Source organism: Pseudomicrostroma glucosiphilum (assembly GCF_003144135.1).
Source record: "Pseudomicrostroma glucosiphilum strain MCA 4718 unplaced genomic scaffold BCV69scaffold_3, whole genome shotgun sequence".
NCBI lineage: Eukaryota > Fungi > Basidiomycota > Exobasidiomycetes > Microstromatales > Microstromataceae > Microstroma > Microstroma glucosiphilum.
Window position 1 is genome coordinate 1,238,905 of NW_020289915.1, and position 16,850 is coordinate 1,255,754.

Below are 16,850 nucleotides of genomic sequence, written 5' to 3' on the forward strand. Positions count from 1 at the left end.
GACTGACCCGGCCCCTTTTTTTCGCGGCCCCCCTAATCTGATTACCACGAAGTTTTATCACAACCCCGCCTGTCCCCGCTCCGCTTCACTCTGTCCTGCCCTGCCTTGCCTTGCCCTGCCCTGCCACGCCCCGAGCTGCTCCGTCTCTTTCACTGCCGTCAAGATCTTCTGATTCTTCTCGCCCATATCTTCTCTGCTTCATACATCACACGGGTTTCACCACCCACCGCTCACCGCCTTCTCATCTGCTCCAACAAAAGGCTCATTCATCTTGTTCAAGGCTCTCAATAGGCACAGCCATCGAAAGCTAGACGGAGAGAAGTTGTTACATCCTGCTGGCCAACTGCGTAGCTGGAGTCATCACAAGAAAATCAGCTCTTGCAGCAATCGGCGTCTCGACTCCCTTCCACTCGTGAGTACTACGCTACCCTCTCTTTGCGCTACGCAAACGCCGCGGGGCTTGTGACGTCGCCGCCAGGGTCCATCCTGTCTGGCGAGGTCAACCGAGTCGTGGATTCCGCCAATGGATGCGCGTCGATGCCGAATGACAGCCATGCTTTCTGGATGACGGTCATGCTTTCACACTACCATGGTGGGTGCGGAAAGTCATCATCGTCATTGAACCCTGACAGCCTCGGCAGCGGGGGAGATGTGGGTGTCCAGGAGCATCTGTATTACGCTCATCAACGGCGATCGGCGACTCTTGCCGGCGGTGAATGGCGGAGTGGCTGGGTGTGTGGGTGGGGCTCATCTTCCGTTCCGGTGACGTGATCTGACGCTGCTCTCCTCCTCTCCCTCCTCGCCCACTTCTTCTTGCTCCTCCTCCTCGGCACGGGCCCACGTCTCCCCGCCTGACGCCATTACAAATCCATTTTCCGACGGACGACGGAATGTGGATGTGTCCCTGCTCTGCCACATCTCGGTCACCCACTCGCCTCCACTGCGATTGATTTCAAATCGGCATATACCCAACTTCGGACCCAACTACTTCCTTGTCCTCGGCTGCAATCGACGTGCTCATCGGCATGCTCCTTTGTCTTCGGTACACCTGGGGCAATGCATCCTTAACGTAACGTAAGTGGAGCTGGCCAGCCTCGCCTCCCTCGAAGCACAGGATCTCTACAAGTGTCCTTACGCCATCTGCTCCCTGTTGCACTACTCCCCACCCAGGCCCGCATCGTAATCATCCCTCCTTCTTCATCACATTTCTATTTGTACGGTGGGCTACGGCAATCACTGCCCTCCTTTCACCATGTCTCAGCCTTCACGCCGGTTTGTCTTGGACAATTCCGTCATGTCAGGTCAGAAAGACTCCACTTCGAAGCTGCCTCCGAAAGTCGAGGATGAGATCTACGATTTACTCGGTATCGGCTTTGGGCCAGCCAACATGGCCCTGGCCATCTCCTTCACTGAGTCGGAGGAAGCGAAGCGTAGAGGGCTAAAGTACAGCTTCATCGAGAGGCAAGCCACCTTCGCATGGCACCCTACCTTGCTCCTCCCAGGTGCCCAGCTGCAAGTCTCGCCCTTCAAGGATTTGGCCACGATGAGGGATCCCACCTCGACCTTCACATTTGTCAACTACCTGCACAAGGTAGGCCGACTGTCTGCCTCCATCAACCGTGAGGCCAACATTCCCAGTCGGAGAGAGTGGAGCGCTTACCTCACTTGGTGCGCTTCTAGGCTGACTCACCTGGTCAACTACGGCGAGCAAGTCCTCAGCATCGAGCCCATCAGCAACTCAGGAGGCAACAAGTCTTGCATTGACCACGCCAATTCGCAGGCTACTGCTGCCCCCGCCGACGCTAGCGTGCGCCTGCTGCGCGTCACCTCCCGTCTGCGCTCTGGTCAGATCGTGGTCCGTCTCACCCGCAACATCACTGTCGGTGTCGGCGGCCGACCGACTGTGCCTCAGCAATTCTCGCACATCTTCCCGGATTCACCATGGGACACTGTCTCTCGTGTCATCCACTCTTCTACTTTCCTGCCTTGCCTCAACGCCATCGAACCAGAGCTCTCCGCCATTGTGGAGCGCAGAATCGGTCGCAGCTCGCCAGCCTCTAAGAGTAATTGGCCGCTGAAGTTCGCCGTCATCGGCGCTGGCCAGTCATCGGCCGAGATGGCCTTGCACCTACGCCGCACCTTCCCTGCAGCTTCGGTCAAGATGATCTTCCGCGCGTCCACCCTGGTACCCTCAGACGACTCTGCCTTTGTCAATTCCGTCGCTTTTGATCCTGAGCGAACAGACGCCTACTGGGCCGCTGGCGAGAAGGAGCGGAAAGAGTGGAGACAGGAGTTCAAGAGGACCAACTATTCCGTTGTTAGGTCGGACGTGCTCAACGAGCTCTCGGAACAAATCTACAACCAAAAGATTGAGCTGCCACAGCTCTTCCCTGGATCCGACGGACCCGCAGAAGGTCGACTGGAGATCACGGCCAACACGTACGTCGAGTCAGCTGAGCTGATCAACGAGGGCGCAGATGAGCATGTGCGCCTGGTCATGAAGTCTACGAAGCTCAACGAGCCTCAAGACGTCGAAGAGTTCGACGCCGTCTTCCTCGGAACTGGCTTTGAGCGTCGCCCTGCAAGCTTTGCCTTCATGAAGCCTTTACAGCCTCACCTTCCCATCTTGAGCGATCCCGAGACGAATGCGAAGAAGCGAGCAGCTCTGGGCTTCTCCGACGACGATGACAGTCGGACCATGACTGGCGACGACGCCGTTGCAAAGGAGATGGTACGACAGCGCACGCGCGGCATCACCCGGGATTACCGTCTTGTGGCCTGGGAGTCGGACCCTTACAAGGCCAAGCCCATGAGCAGCTCTGTCACCTCTGCGAAAGCAGCCCTCTCTCGCCGCAACTCTGAATTCTCCGAAGTCACCCTCGCTCAGAATGCGGACGACGAGGCGCTGGATGCTGGTCCTCGCTTCGAGCCCAACATCTACTCCTTTGGTGGCAACGAGGTCACGCATGGACTCTCCGACTCATTATTGAGCATCTGTGCCTGGCGTGCGGGTGAGGTGACCGAGTCCATCTTGAACCGAATCGGAACGCAGCGCGCACCGACAAAGGAAGACATGATGCACTCGCACCACGTCGCCGAGAGGATGAGTATTGGTGGGGAGGACAAGATGCCCGAAACGGATGCAGAGGCGGCTAGGTGGCTTGGTGTGACTGATGAGGGGGAGAAGAGCAAGACGGGCGAAGGAAAGTCAAAGATGGGCTCGTTGCTGGAGGCTACGAGGAATCGGTTGGCGCAGGTGTCCATGTAGGCCCCTCAGGTGGCGCACCGATTGTGGTGAAAGTACAGCGAACAATCCAAATAGACCATGTGCATCCCGTCAGTCTCCATATCTCCTTTGTCAATCCGACCCTCTTCCTCAACGCGCGTAGAAACAGCAATGATATGATTGACCACACCCAGCGTACAGATGAAGCAGTCTACCACGCTAGTCACTTTCCAGCCCTACATCACGCCAGCCTCACCTTTGCCCTCTTCCGAAGGGTGTCAGCGTCCAAATTCGCAATCTCGTCGATGAGTGCAGGGATGAAGGAACCTGGACCACGCACGTCGTGGCGCTCGGCTGCGAGCTCCGCTGCGATGTTCATTGTGAGGAGACTGTGAAAGTGGGTAGAGGGGTGCATGAACAGCGACAACAAGGCGGTTTGTGAGCTGAAGAATATCAGAGAGGGGATCTGGTATTCCAAATGGTTCACATACTCACCCTGTCAGAGCTCCAAGCAGCAGTGCACGATGGCTGGCTTTGACAAGCAAAGTCGTCAGAGAGGCCGTCTCGTTGTGGGCTACTCCTGTGCTGCCCTCTTGCGCCGACTGCTTGGCCTGTATACAGGCACTGGCCATACCCGCCGCGAGCATGACGCCCAGTGCGCACCCTGTGCCAGTGATCTGGCTCGCCCTTTCATGTCCAGTTTCACACAAGAAGACAGCGTCTCCATCAGACAGATAGTCTGTCTTTCCCGTAAGCAGAATCAGACACTTCTCCCTACGCGCTAGCGTCCGTACTAGACTGACAGGGTCGCTCAGCGTGCCCGCTCCGCTGTCCACGCCGCGCGAGGTGACTTCGGTGATGCCGGCAATGGCGCCCAGCTCGGCTGCGTTGCCCTTGATGAGGGTCACCTGCGTCTCGCTGAGGATCTGTTCCACGCAGCTCTTCCTGAAGGCAGACGCACCAACACCGACTGGGTCAAGGACGACGGGCTTCCCGCCTCGGTTGGCCTCGCGACCCACGGCGGTCATCCCTCTCCGTGACTCCTCGGAGATGGTGCCGATATTCAGCACGACTGCCCCCGTCACCCGGCCTAGATCTGCTGCCTCGACTTCTTGGTGGCTCATGATGGGGCTCGAGAAGAATGCGAGGGCGATGTTAGCGGACATCGTCGAGGAGACGTGGGATGTGATCGTCTGGATCAGAGGCGGGCCGAGAGGTGCCGAGCGGTGGTAGGCGAGGAGGTCTGCGGCTAGCAAAGGCAAACTCTCGTCTTGCCACCTCGTGGACGAAGGCGCTCTGCCAGCTGATTCAACCCGCGACTTGAAGTCGCCAACGATAGTTGACAGCTCTTCAGCTGCGACCTCTGGGTCTCGCCGCGAGACGATACCTGAGATGACGGCCACTCCGTCTGGCTGGTTGGCATAACTCGCTGCTCCAGTCAGGCTCCGAGCGCAAGTGGCAGCGTTGATCCCACCGATCAGTACGCAGGGTATCCGCCTGCTCGAAGACGGATCAGAGAGTGCCGCAACTACCGCTGCAGCACCCTTTGGACCGAGCACCTTGTCGGATGTGATCCCGACCTTGCTTTGTGTCCCATACACTGGTCCTACCCCAGCATAGTCTGCATGACCATTGCTCAGTGCCTGCCTGGCTTGCTCTGCTGTGTGGACAGAGAGGCCTAGTAGCCGATCGTCACCCAGCAAATTCCGTGCCTCTGCTACTGGGATGTCTTCCTGACCGATGTGTAGTCCGACCCGGTCCGGGAGGCAGAGTGCAACGGAGAGATTGTCGTTGATGAGCATTGGGACCGAGTACTAGCACAGGGGGAGGTGAATCCGGGGGAGTCGTCAGGGTCGCTTCTGACATCGCTCACCGTCACCCGCGCAGGCCCACCTTGTCACATATCGCCAAACTCCTTTGTGCGATGTCTAGGAATTCTCCATTATCCACATGCTTCTCCCTGATCTGTACCACCGTCACCTTCCCGCCGCGCAGTGTCTGGTCGAGGTGTTCGTAATAGTCCACCCCAGGCGGTAATAATTCCCGGCCGGTGACGAGGTAGAGGGAGTAGTCTATAGATGCGGCCCTGGGTGGCAGCCGCCTGGGATGTGTAGAAAATGTAGACGTCATGGCTGGACTGCTCACGCGAAAGTAGCAGGTGCTCGTTGGAAGAAGAAGAAGAAACTGCACCCATGAATCACCCGGCGGCATCGACACAATCAGTTGCGCACGGGCGCCAGGGGGCTTGAGCGTAGGGTAGAGGCCCCCTCAGCTGCGCGGGGGTATATAATTACTAAATTAGAATCTGTCTGCTTGGCTGTTCGGATTGCTTAACGGAACAACCTCAGATACGCCTTTTCCTTACCTGAGCAGATTTGCAGTCCGATTACAACAGCTTGTAAAGACTTTTTCAGCCCAACCTCCCAAGGAGCTACATGCCCTGGAACATCCTTTTTGCCCTCCACGGTCAGGAGTGTGTAATGTAGTCTCCCTTTCACTAGTGTACGACGGCCGAGGAAGGTGATGCTACGGTTGGAGTCACAGCTGCGAGGATGCGCGGGAAGCTGAAGGACGCGGGTTCGACGCGGGCGTAGCGCACGAGGTTTTCCATTCCCCTTTCCGTTGGTGGTCCGTCCACCGTCCGGCGTCTGACCTCCTCCTTGTCCCACCGTTGCATCTGTCCAACTCTTCCGCACATCGACACAATGCCATGTGGGCTCCCAGACCAGGACCTCCCATTGCCACTCACCATCTCGACCTCAGCGAGCTGACCCTCGACCAATCGATTCGGCTTCTCGAGCGGAGCGAGACTGACCCTTACCATGCCATACGGGTCTTCAAGATCTCCCTCCTGGCTGCCGGGGACGAGGTGGTGGAGCTAGTAGAGTGGCTCGGTGAGGATTGTAGGAAAGTAAGGCATGCGCCTTGGGTCTCGAAGGCATTGCAGAGGCGTCAGAGGCGGCAGAGAGGAGAGTCTCTGGGTGTGGAGGATGGCATGGATGAAGACAGCTCGAACATCGCCGGGCCATCAATACAATCGACACGGCTGCCTCTGCGGGTCATTACCCTGTCCAACCACAAACTCACACAGAAGGGCTACGACGCTTTTGCAGATCTCATTGCTATGCACGGCTCTTTGACCACGCTAGACCTCACACTCAATACACTGTCCCAAGTGAGTTGCCAGACCCTTGCAAATCTCATCCATCCCCCGCCCCAGTCACGTTGACCTCCCTCTCTACACCCGGCGCCCCTCAGCAGCCTCTTCCCAGCTTACGATCCCTGAGTCAAGGCGCCTCGCAGTCTCTGCTGCGCAAATTGGTCCTGTCCGACACAAGACTGAGCATAGACGCCTTCTGCGAGCTGGTAGACAATCTCGATGCACCCTGTCTGCACGAGCTCCGGCTAAGCCTCACGCTCCCTCCGCGGGGCATGATCAGTAGAGAAGACTCGCAGAGAGCGGCTCTGAGCATAGCCCGGTTACTCAGGGTCAAGAGAAGGCAAGAACGGCGGAGAGCCAGCGCAACCATCGACGAGGAAGAAGATGGTGAGGGGGCGAGTTCCGACGAGGCTCATAGCGGAGGGAGTGCTCCGCAATTGGAAGTTCTCACGCTCAATGGCAACCACCTCACCCTTCCTGGTGTCAAGATGATTGTCGCAGCCGCCGTCGGTGGGCCAGCATCAACGCCCAATCGGATCTTGACGCACGTGGAGCTCTTTGCTACCTGCGAGTCGGACGAGCGAGACGAAGACGAGGTGCAAGAGGACAATGCAGATAGGAGAGGAAAGTCCGGCTCGAACGGCCGGACTCGCAGGACATTAAGCATTGCCAGAGGCTACCGAGCTGCGAGGGAAGCAGCCGCCGAGGGAGCCACAGGGCCCACTGTATCCTTTGTGGCTGGTGACCTATTGAGTCCACGCAGTGCAATGAAAGCACAAGCCGATCTCTCAGAGGACCATCGGGGCAGCTCCTCCCAAACAGAGTACGAGCCAGACGACCGTCGTTCCTACGCACACATCACTGCCGAGAACTGGCGACGAAAGTTGGGCGCCCACCTCTGGAAGAACACGGGGCAGCGCTCCTCTGTGATCCATGCAGCACAGCAAATCATCGGTAGAGCGCGCATTCTCGGCTGCAAGTCGACCTCGATCGGCCCTTCTGCACAATCCTCTGATACCGGTAGTACTGCTTCGCCTCTGGCTCTTGAACGCCTGCCCCCTGAGTTGCGCTTAGCGATTCTTCGCCAGCTGGACGCCGATCGGGTGCTATCCGAGGAGCAATTCCGACTCATCGTCTCTTGGGCGTGCGACAGTAGCACTATTGGCTACGGCGGGGAAGGTGTACCTCTCCCATGGGCTCAACACGCAGACGCAGGCGGTAGCAGCTCCAGCCAATGGGCAACGTCTACGAATCGCGCCGTGGGTCTGTTGCCAGCCGCGCCCTGGGACTGGCAGGACATGCTCTCCCGCTCCCTTCCACGGGACTGGGTTGCCGAGTCTTGGGACCTATGGAATGAGCACAAGGACACGATTCCCATCATTGGCGGTGGTGGGGGTCCCGATGGGGAAGGGGGAGCTACGGAGCCAGTCACGCGTGGCGGGGGAAGATCGGGGGGATCGATCGCTACGGGCTCGCTGGATCGGAGGGCGCCGGATCCTGCTCTGCTGGCCTTTTTGGAGGCGACGGGCACGAGGGCGCGGCAGGACTAGCGAAAGCCTGGTGCGGCAGGCAGGGATCACGAAGATGAGGTTGCAAAATTAGGGGGCGGATGGGTCATACATGATATCTACACTCGCAGTCGCTCGCAATATGCTAGGATCTCGTAATGCTCTTTACAGCCTGCACACTCAGCGGTGCTTTGTCCATTGGGCTACCTACCGCCCATGGAACCTGACCCGAGAAGGCGTACCAGGCATGCTATCCGGAGCAGCCATTCCCTGCGCTCCTTGGTGCTGCTGCTGCTGCTGCTTTACCGCACTCCCTCCTACCCCAGTCCCCTCTGCCTCTCTAGCCTCCTGCTCCAGCTTCGCCTTTTCCAAAGCCCTCCTCACCTCTTCGGGCCACCCAGCCCCAGCCTCCTCTCGCGCCTCGGACCGCTCGGCGCTCATTTCCTTGTCGAGCATCATCTGCAAGTCGTGCAAGAGAGAACTGTAAGGCTTGGCCTGTTTGCGCGTCTGTTGGTGCTCAGTGCTTGCCGAAGAGGCTTGAGCAGGAGGCTGGATTGGAGAAGAGTGATTGTTGTTCGCGCTGGTATTAACGTTGGCGTTACCGGTATGAGCATGGGAAGTGGGCAGCTCGAGTGCACTGGGCACAGGTCGAGCTCCCCTCGGCCCTTCCCCACTGCTCCCGCTTCCACTGCCACTGGCATTCGACTGTTCCGTGCCGACAGAATCCGACTGGTTCAGCTCGGCGCCGCCGCCTTCCGAGCGCCCCTCCTCCTCAATCGAAGCACGCCGTACCGCATTCGAAGGCTCGCTGATGTGTGCGTGGGTCTTGCTGCGAGACTCAGCGTCCCTCCTCCAGAAGGAGTCTCTGCGCCAGAACAAGGCGACAGAAAGCAGGCCCTGCCAGAGAGAATAGAGGGGATTCCACAGCTCCTTCTCGCCACTCCCGCCTCCTCTGCCTGCCTCGTCGCTCGAACGAGGTGTGTGCTTGGACGTCAAGGTGATCGAGCGCGTCTTTGTGAGCGTGGCAGACTTGCGCACGATGTTGGGGCCCAACTTCGAAATGGGAACGGTGACACCATGTACAAGCACACTGCTGAAGACGCAGAAAAGGACGACGGGGGTATAGAGGTTGCGCAGGAGATCGCGACTGCCATCGTCAGGAATCTTGCGCAGGGCGACTTCGATGTAGAAGACGGCTCCTACTCCAATGGGACCAAAGAAGCCGGCAAAGGCTGCTTCGCCCCATGTACTGAGGGCGGGGATAATTTTCATGCTTGCAATGACCCAGGGAGGTCTCCTCAGCAGCAAGACTGTGATACCCAGCACGACAATGCGCCAAGCTTCGATACCGCCATCTGTATGGTAGAAGCCCCAAGGAATGATGGCTCCAATGTAGATAAAGACGGCAGCGTTGAGGAGCATATCTAGGATGTCCTGGATATCACTCTCTTCGCTGCGAATCCGGAACCAGTCGTCCCATGTGAAGGAATTGCCCGCAACGAAACAAGCGAGAATGTCATCTGAGCCGAAGAGGCCGGTCGTGCCCAGCGTGAAGAGAGCGAGTCCCAGACCAAAGGCAAAGAAGGAGTCCTTGTCGATGTACTTGCGGGATTCTGCCCACCGGAGCGTCTTTCGAGCAATGTATCCCAAAAGGGCACCGTAGACTACGGAGAGGAGGATCTGGTAGATGACGACTCCATAAACCCATCGACCTACTTCACTGCCTACACTGAGCCCAGCATCGACTGATGATCGATTGATGAGATAGATGGCGAGGTAGAGGAAGGGGAAGCCCAGTCCGTCGTTTGCGCCACTCTCGGCAAGGATAATGTTTCGCACATTGGCCGGAACGTGCTTCTCGGCATACCTTCCCTTGGTAATCGAGTTGGCCAAGACTGGATCAGTGGGCGTGACGGCGGCTGCGATGCAGAGTGCTTCAAGGAAGGTGAGAGAATAGCCGATACCGTCTGGGGCGAGAGATGCTGGTAATCGGATGAGACCCCAGATGAGTAGGGCGGTCACGAACCACGCAGTGGTCATGATGCCAAAGAGGAGTACTGTGAGGGAGATGATTTCCCTTCGTAGGTACGCCTTTGGCAAGGAGATGCCAGTGAAGAGGACCTGTATACCAACGACGAGGCGGGTGAACTGATAGGTCGTTTCGCGATTGATCTCCTGATCCGACCAGGACAGAGGGTCCAGCCATCCTAAGACATAGGGCCCCACGATGATGCCGAGGGTAACGGCGATGAGCGGCTCAGAGAGGTAGAGTCGCTCCTTGACAATGTAGGAGATTTGTCCATACACGACAATGAAGAAGCCGAGGATGGCGAAGGCTTTGCTGACATCGCTGACGTCGAGCTCCACGGGTTGGTACATGGTATGTGAGCGGGTATACGTGCGCGCAGGGACTTTGAACTCTTGACCGGGGAACGGGGACGGTCAGGCAAGCGAGTGTTATTGGGCTACTGTGGTGTAGCTTCTGTAGATGGTAGGGAAGGCCACGGCTGCGGGCATCGGTGAAGGCGAGGGCGCGGGTATGGTTAGTGTTGTAGTGGTATGAGAAGGAGAGAGAGATTTGAAATTGACGTTGGCGGGGGGCTGAGCGGCCGTTGCCAAGCATCGCGGGCGTCGGTCTAGATTTCATGACCAAGACTTCCATTGGCCGCCTTTGCGCCGAAACGCGGGACAAAGTGGAGGCCGTCGGCACGATGAACTTGGACCCTGAGCACGCCCTTGGCACAGTGGTGAGGCCTATCATACCCAGAAGATGGACAACTTGGGTCTGGCCAACGTATTGTAGTACAGCAGACGTCAATGGTACAGAGGTCGCCTCGTGTCCGAGTCCGACGAGGTGGCTGCTTCCAGGACGGTATTCCTCGCTTCCGCCGTCATGTTAGCGGCAATCCTATCCGCGACTTCCGTTTCCGAAGCCCGGCTATGAGACCCTGACACAGTTCAGTTATCCGTCTTCACTTTCTTTGGCCCCCTTACAATCCTCTACTTCCTTCACACCATGCTTGCACTAACAGGCACAACAGGCAGGATCGGCGGTGCCACCCTCGCCGCCATTCTCAAATACGACCTCATCTCCCCCTCCGAGCTCGTAATCCTCACCAGCTCCTCACCCTCGTCCCAACCCTCCAGCTACGCCCAACTAGCGGAATCCGGCACCCGTATCCTCCAAGCCAACTATGACGACCCTGACTCTCTCACCAAGGCTTTTGCAGAGGCTAAAGCCGACCGGTTCTTCCTCGTCTCCACGCCTGCGATTCAGATGGACTTTAATGACGCTCCGCACGGTCAGGGAAGGGAAAAAGCCCACTTCAGCGCAATCGATGCTGCCGTCGCTGCGGGCGTAAAGCACATCTACTATACCTCTCTTGCTTTCGCTGATGGATCTCAGGCAGGCGTAATGCGCGCTCACTTTCGTACAGAGGCCTACTTGAAGAAGTTACGCAGTGAGGGTAAAGTTGGCTATACCTTTATTCGCGAGGGCTTGTACAATGAGAGCTGGCCTCTGTATCTGGGTCACTACAAGCCAAAAGGAGACGAGAGGGAGGAGATCGTAGTGGCTGGAGATGGACCCGTAAGCTGGACGAGTGTGCAGGATTTGGGCATCGGGACTGCCACCATCATCACTGATCGGACGGACAGGTGGAAGGACGCGACGATGTTCCTCTCGCTTCGACACAGCCTGACCCTCAAAGAGTCTCTCGCCATAGTCGACGGAAAGAAGTCTCTCAAGGTCGTCAGCAGCGAGGAGTACATTCGTCACTACGAAGAGGCTGGAATGCCGAGGGCCATGCTGGAATGGTGGTGCACCACCTACCCGAGCCTGGAAGCCGGGCACGCACGCATACAAGACGGTACACTGGAAGAGATTCTCGCGGCGAAGGGGAAGAAGCCCGACGAGTTGGCAGAGACTGTAAGAGCCATGAAGGCATAGAAATAAAACGTATTCACCAGAAGCAGAGTGTCAAAAATCTACGTAGCCACGTTCCGTGCTCCGCGAAGCAAAAATGAAGATTTTCTTGACAAGACTGGGACTCGAACCCAGGCGGTTACCCACTGCGAGGTCGAAGACTGGGATTTGTGGTCCCAATTCCTTAACACAGCGCCTTAACCACTCGGCCATCTTGCCTTGGTATAGATGATCGTGCTGATGGTGCGTACATATAGACCTCAAAACGATCGTGGGCCACCGGGCGACAATACGCATGCGCACACAGAGGGTTGTTGAGGCATGCCCCGACCTCTAGCCGACGCGGCCAGAGGCGTATGCAACGGAGATGAGGACAAGATCCTGAGTTGAAGAGCATATATATATACATGGGTACGAATCATCTTCAGTTGCATAGCTCCCCAGTGGAACGACTACCGGCCTCTCCACCGCGCTCTCTCTACCCCCTCTTTCCCCTCTTCTCCTTGTCCTTCCCCTCTTCGAAAGCAAAAGCTTGAGAGATGGACGGGAGGAGCATGGGGTGCACTCCGCCCGCGCTCCCACCGCCGCCGCTGCCACTCACGGCAGAGTACACGGGCGTGGTGCTCCCTGAGACGCTCGAGGACGTGGAGCTGGTCCAGGCCATGGGTGCTCCTGCTGCTGCCGCGCCCCCAGGTCCTGCTGATCCTCCGACTGCCGGACTGGTTGCGCGCAGAGGTGCCTGTGATGAAGGGCCTGCTGAGGTAGAGGAAGGGAATCCGTTTAGAGCGCCCTGAGGCGGACTGTTGGATCGGCTGGCGTTGGTGCTGGTCATGAACAGCGGTGGGGGCGATCCGTATGGTCGGAGGGAAAAGGCCGATCCTACATTGGCGTTCCCGTTGCTGCTGCTGGGGTTGCTGACCGTGCGCGGACTTCCTCTGCCAGAGCTCCTGCTGGCGGGACGCGAGAGGATTCCGCCGGGTCCACTGGCTGCAATGCCCGGAGGTAAAGAGGCGATGGAAGGCGAAGCTGGGCGAGAGGCTCTCATGAGCGAAGGAGAAAAGGCGGAACGAACGCCATTGCTGGCCATCTCCCTCCCGTAAAGTGACTGAAGGTGAAGGTCCTCGACCATGTGCACGTCATGTTGTTGAAAGATGTTGTCGTGCTGCGACCGGTTCTTTCTGTTCCTGCGCGAGCTCGCTCGACGGGATGCAGCAGTGCCAGGGATGTATGTTGCGCTGCGCAGCAGCCAGCGACGGGCAGTGAGGGGCAAGAAGCGCATCAGAGGACCAGTGCTGTTCCGTCCGCTAGCCAGGCGATGTCGCGATGACCTCGAAGGAGAAGAGGCAGGCTCGCCCCTGCTGGAGGAACTCGATGCGTCCGAAAGACCGACAGCCCCTTCTTCCATTTCCTCCTCGCCGTCCTCTGTGTCAGCCAAGATATAGTCGCCCTTGGCTGTACGCTTCTTCGCCAGACCAAAGCAGGTACCGAAGGGCAGCGGCAGGAAGAAGTTGAATACGGCCCGCCTCCGTTGAGCGCGTGGTGACTTCCCTCGACTGAAGATGAAGCCACCAAGGAGAAAGAGGACGATGGCAAGGAATAGCAGGGCGAGGGGATTACCTGCTGCTTCCTTCGCATGAGAAGCAATACGATCTCCACTAAGACCGATTGCCGATCCTTCGCGATGTGGCCCATCCAGAGTCAAGACTGTCTTGACGTCCTTTGTGGCCTCGAGGACTGCCTTGCCCAATGTCCAGCTGACTGACGTGCCCTCGACCTCATTGACACTCTGGAACCAATCTCCCTCTTCGGTCACCAAATTCTTCTGGCCAGCCTTCAGGCCCACCTGATCGACATGATCCTTGCCGTCTCCTTTGCCCTGGTGATCGATGACCCTGGGGATTCCAATGCCGTCATGGAGGACAGTAACCATCCAAGCAGCCTTAAAGCATTGCATCCTCAGCCTCTCCTCATTCACCTGGGGAGCAAACTCTTTCTTTCCCGCCAGACTCTTCTCTAGTTCCGCCCAGGGTCTTGAGCAGAACTTCTGAGCTGCTTTCTGGAATTGAACAAAGTCGTAGACTCCTCCAAGGTTGAAGATGTCATGGGAGCTGAACCAGTACTCGGAAACGCCGATGAAGTGATTGACTGAAAAGTCGATCGTCGGCACGTGGATACCGTGGAAAAGGCAGGGCGGGTGAGAGCAAGGAGCTTCTTTCTCGAGCAACGGAGCCAGGGAGGTGAGACACTTGTTGAAGGAGCCTGTTCCAGTGATAGAGGCATTAGTAGCGGGATGTATCAACGAGCCCGAAGGCAGACAAGGGTCTGGTACAGCGCTAAGCCTGTCCGACTTTGCCAGACTCGCCTCATGAGTGAGCTGTTGTTCGTATCTTTCTCTAGCCTTGTTGGCCCCGAAGCCAAGAAATGTCGTGACAAAGACGTCGTGCGTCACCTCTGTACCATCGAGGAGCTTCAGCTTGACTTGCGCCAGCTCTTCCTCCTGCTGATGCCCACTGGCGGGCGAAGCGGCAAGGGCGTGCTTGCTCGGCTCAAAGGCTATCTGCGTCGATGCGCCTCCCATATCGAGGAAGCCATAGGTGGACTTGCCCTTGGATGCCTTAGTGTCAGCGTTGAGCTTCTTTGCATCGTCGTCGGGCTTGAAGTGAAAGCCATCCATCAGGTAATTGATGGCGATCCACCCTAGCAAACCCTCCTCCTCCCCGCTGATGACCTGCACGTGGTCTTCGCATCGCCCATGGAGGCTGAATAAAGTCTCCCCTTCGATGAAGGAGCAGGTTGCCCGAATGATACTGCGCTGCTGTTCGAGAGGAATGAGTCGCATACCGGCCGTTGCCATGATGTAAACGGGCGTGGAGGCTACCTGATGAGGGGGAATGACATCGAGGGCATGGCGGAAGAGGGGCCGGAGGTAATTGGCGATGTCTTGAGGGTGAGAGCCAAAGCTTGAGATGCCTGCAAGAGCAAAGAAGAGGAGCGTCCAGTTCAGCGAGGCTGATGGTCGCACGGCGATTGCGCATATAGAGGTCCCCAAACTCACCTGGCTCTACCTTCCACTGCCACTCTTGACCGCTACCTTCCTGCGTGCCCTTTTCAACTTTTGGCAAGACCTTGATCTTCTTTCCCTGCCTTAATCTCTGCCTCTTTGTGACGTCAGGGTCTTTCCAGGAGTATACCTGCAATCGTGAGCCAGAAGATCCGGCGTCTACGAGGAGGGCATATTTGCGATCACTAGCCCACGAGGAGGTGTATTGGATGGGTGATCGTCTGGATAGGCGGGGCGGTGTGGATGGGCCTGGCTCGGGCCAGAGAGCCATGCTGAGGGATAACAAGAAGGGTGGAGGGGGGCGTTGGTGGTGGCGGCGGGTGAGAGATGATAGGTAGAGGAAGAAGGATGGACGATGAGGAGGATCAAGATGTGTAGGGCGGTGTGAGGGCGTGGTGGGCGTGGTGTGATTGGGCGTAGCGGATGTCAAGTGGGATTCCCGCGCCGAATGAATCGTCTGGCCCTGGGCTGCGACGGCAATCACCCGGCAGGCAGCAATGCGGGGCCGCCGCCGCTCAACTCGCCGACGCCTCCCACCACTCACACGCACAGCCAACCAACACCGCCGACGACGACCAGGGCCACTCACCCACATCTACCATTCGGCTCGGACTATCACAGCTACCTCGCTCCCTCGCTCCCTCGCTCACTCACTTGCTCACACCGACATGGTCCTCTCGACACAAATCCTACGATTGTCGGATCAATTACCCCTCGCACAGTCCGTAGACGATGACCAGTCAGACCGAGAGCTGGGCGAGGTCAAGCAGCAGTCAAAGACAGTAGTCAAGAAGCTCAATTCGCAGAGTGAGAATAGGTGTAGCATCGAGAGTGGGAAATACACACTGCAGTGAGTATGCTCGAAGCTGAGCTTTGAGTTAGAGTGAGACGCTCACCACCACCCATTCCATCCCCCTGTTGCCCTCATCCAGCTACCTCCTCCACCCACCGCCGCCTCAGCCTACCCCTACAAGTTGCGTATACCTCACAATTGCACCCAAGTCATACCCGCGCAAGTTGGCATTTGCCTTCCTCGACGAGCTAGCAAGAGAGTTTGAGCAGTCCTATGGAAGTCAAGTGGGGCAGAGGAGTCTCAGGCCCTACGCCTTTGTTGGCTTCGGTGAGCGAGAGGCAGTGTCAGGATGAGCGCATGTATCGTCGCTGACCTTGCCTCCCTCCCCATCACTTCTCCTCTCTCCTTCCAGACACCTTTCTGCAAAAGACCAAGCGGGTCTACCTCGACTCGCGCTCCGCCGAATCTTCCTCCTCAGCAGCAGCAGCAGCCGCCTCGTCCAATCCCACATCCTCAAATCTCGACCGGCTGAACAATGACCTGCAAGATGTGACACGGATCATGACCAAGAACATGGAGGACCTGTTGTGGAGGGGAGACTCGCTGGATCAGATGAGCTCGATGAGTAGTAGCTTGAGGGATGAGAGCATGAAGTACCGCAAGGCGGCGAGGAAGATTAACATCGATGCCATGATCAGGCAATATGCCCCGTGAGTGGACTGGCGTAGTGGTCAAGTCCTGATCTTCTATGAGCATTCAGCTGACCCTACTCGACTTGGTGACCATTCCTACCACCTTGCAGTCTAGCGGCCGTTGCCTTTCTATTCCTCTTCATCATCTGGATCAAATTCTTCTGAGCAGCAGCGCGTCTCTCCTGCCGAAGCTGCCTGCTGGCGATTCCCTTGTCCTGTCAGCCTTCGTCAGTGTTTCACCTCCCTGCACAACCTCATCATACCTTCTCTCGTCTGCACCTCTGACGTCGAATGGCTTGCGCTGTTCGCGGCCCGTTTTACCCTGCAGTACTCCCTGCTATGGTGCGTACGGACGAGCTGAGGCTAAGGCGCCGCGCTCGCGACATGGTGCGGATCTGAGTGCTGGTATTGACTCGTCACAAGTGCATTACTATGGCTAATGACTCGACGTGGTGTGATTGCCGGGGAGTGTGAGACACAAGGGG

At 57.5% G+C, this 16,850-nt stretch overlaps 8 protein-coding genes and 1 non-coding gene across 9 annotated transcripts; 5 read left to right on the forward strand and 4 right to left on the reverse strand.

Annotated features, from left to right (window-relative positions):
* The first annotated feature begins 943 nt into the window (after window positions 1-943).
* Window positions 944-3,442, forward strand: BCV69DRAFT_281528 (hypothetical protein). Its single transcript, XM_025492019.1, has 2 exons — window positions 944-1,074; window positions 1,171-3,442. Exon 2 carries the CDS (start codon window positions 1,253-1,255, stop codon window positions 3,266-3,268), a length of 2,016 nt encoding a protein of 671 aa, XP_025349710.1. The 5' UTR covers window positions 944-1,074; window positions 1,171-1,252; the 3' UTR covers window positions 3,269-3,442.
* A 25-nt stretch (window positions 3,443-3,467) lies between these two features.
* BCV69DRAFT_297836 (HK-domain-containing protein) lies at window positions 3,468-5,356 on the reverse strand (the record flags this gene model as incomplete). The annotated part of the gene is made up of 3 exons (XM_025494162.1): window positions 3,468-3,615; window positions 3,722-5,040; window positions 5,120-5,356. 3 exons carry the CDS (start codon window positions 5,354-5,356, stop codon window positions 3,468-3,470), a joined length of 1,704 nt encoding a protein of 567 aa, XP_025349711.1.
* Window positions 5,357-5,748: 392 nt separating this feature from the next.
* Window positions 5,749-6,626, forward strand: BCV69DRAFT_147292 (hypothetical protein). Its single transcript, XM_025489333.1, has one exon. It carries the CDS (start codon window positions 5,937-5,939, stop codon window positions 6,453-6,455), a length of 519 nt encoding a protein of 172 aa, XP_025349712.1. The 5' UTR covers window positions 5,749-5,936; the 3' UTR covers window positions 6,456-6,626.
* Window positions 6,370-8,019, forward strand: BCV69DRAFT_147297 (hypothetical protein). The gene is made up of 3 exons (XM_025489334.1): window positions 6,370-6,401; window positions 6,485-6,773; window positions 6,875-8,019. Exons 2-3 carry the CDS (start codon window positions 6,771-6,773, stop codon window positions 7,934-7,936), a joined length of 1,065 nt encoding a protein of 354 aa, XP_025349713.1. The 5' UTR covers window positions 6,370-6,401; window positions 6,485-6,770; the 3' UTR covers window positions 7,937-8,019.
* BCV69DRAFT_281530 (hypothetical protein) lies at window positions 7,957-10,470 on the reverse strand. Its single transcript, XM_025492020.1, has one exon. The coding sequence runs from the start codon at window positions 10,271-10,273 to the stop codon at window positions 8,102-8,104; it is 2,172 nt and encodes a 723-aa protein (XP_025349714.1). The 5' UTR covers window positions 10,274-10,470; the 3' UTR covers window positions 7,957-8,101.
* A 186-nt stretch (window positions 10,471-10,656) lies between these two features.
* BCV69DRAFT_281531 (NAD(P)-binding protein) lies at window positions 10,657-11,920 on the forward strand. Its single transcript, XM_025492021.1, has one exon. The coding sequence runs from the start codon at window positions 10,911-10,913 to the stop codon at window positions 11,841-11,843; it is 933 nt and encodes a 310-aa protein (XP_025349715.1). The 5' UTR covers window positions 10,657-10,910; the 3' UTR covers window positions 11,844-11,920.
* A 9-nt stretch (window positions 11,921-11,929) lies between these two features.
* On the reverse strand, window positions 11,930-12,038 carry BCV69DRAFT_t13. Its single transcript has one exon. It is a non-coding gene; the product is annotated as a tRNA-Leu (tRNA).
* Window positions 12,039-12,191: 153 nt separating this feature from the next.
* On the reverse strand, window positions 12,192-15,287 carry BCV69DRAFT_257478 (hypothetical protein). The gene is made up of 2 exons (XM_025490626.1): window positions 14,875-15,287; window positions 12,192-14,789 (listed from the first exon to the last, which is right to left on the reverse strand). Exons 1-2 carry the CDS (start codon window positions 15,149-15,151, stop codon window positions 12,298-12,300), a joined length of 2,769 nt encoding a protein of 922 aa, XP_025349716.1. The 5' UTR covers window positions 15,152-15,287; the 3' UTR covers window positions 12,192-12,297.
* Window positions 15,288-15,529: 242 nt separating this feature from the next.
* On the forward strand, window positions 15,530-16,607 carry BCV69DRAFT_281534 (snare-like protein). The gene is made up of 4 exons (XM_025492022.1): window positions 15,530-15,730; window positions 15,813-16,000; window positions 16,086-16,383; window positions 16,476-16,607. Exons 1-4 carry the CDS (start codon window positions 15,549-15,551, stop codon window positions 16,528-16,530), a joined length of 723 nt encoding a protein of 240 aa, XP_025349717.1. The 5' UTR covers window positions 15,530-15,548; the 3' UTR covers window positions 16,531-16,607.
* The last annotated feature ends 243 nt before the right edge of the window (window positions 16,608-16,850 follow it).

What these genes read in the sequence shown, in the direction of transcription:
- BCV69DRAFT_281528 (XM_025492019.1), top strand. Translation starts at nt 1,253, where the DNA reads ATGTCTCAGCCTTCACGCCGGTTTGTCTTGGACAATTCCGTCATGTCA.
- BCV69DRAFT_147292 (XM_025489333.1), top strand. Translation starts at nt 5,937, where the DNA reads ATGTGGGCTCCCAGACCAGGACCTCCCATTGCCACTCACCATCTCGAC.
- BCV69DRAFT_281530 (XM_025492020.1), bottom strand. Translation starts at nt 10,273, where the DNA reads ATGTACCAACCCGTGGAGCTCGACGTCAGCGATGTCAGCAAAGCCTTC.
- BCV69DRAFT_281531 (XM_025492021.1), top strand. Translation starts at nt 10,911, where the DNA reads ATGCTTGCACTAACAGGCACAACAGGCAGGATCGGCGGTGCCACCCTC.
- BCV69DRAFT_257478 (XM_025490626.1), bottom strand. Translation starts at nt 15,151, where the DNA reads ATGGCTCTCTGGCCCGAGCCAGGCCCATCCACACCGCCCCGCCTATCC. An exon ending in GCAGTGGAAGGTAGAGCCAG is followed by an intron (nt 14,790 to 14,874) that starts GTGAGTTTGGGG and finishes TTGCTCTTGCAG; the next exon opens with GCATCTCAAGCTTTGGCTCT.
- BCV69DRAFT_281534 (XM_025492022.1), top strand. Translation starts at nt 15,549, where the DNA reads ATGGTCCTCTCGACACAAATCCTACGATTGTCGGATCAATTACCCCTC. An exon ending in AGTGGGAAATACACACTGCA is followed by an intron (nt 15,731 to 15,812) that starts GTGAGTATGCTC and finishes GCCCTCATCCAG; the next exon opens with CTACCTCCTCCACCCACCGC. An exon ending in ATGATCAGGCAATATGCCCC is followed by an intron (nt 16,384 to 16,475) that starts GTGAGTGGACTG and finishes ACCACCTTGCAG; the next exon opens with TCTAGCGGCCGTTGCCTTTC.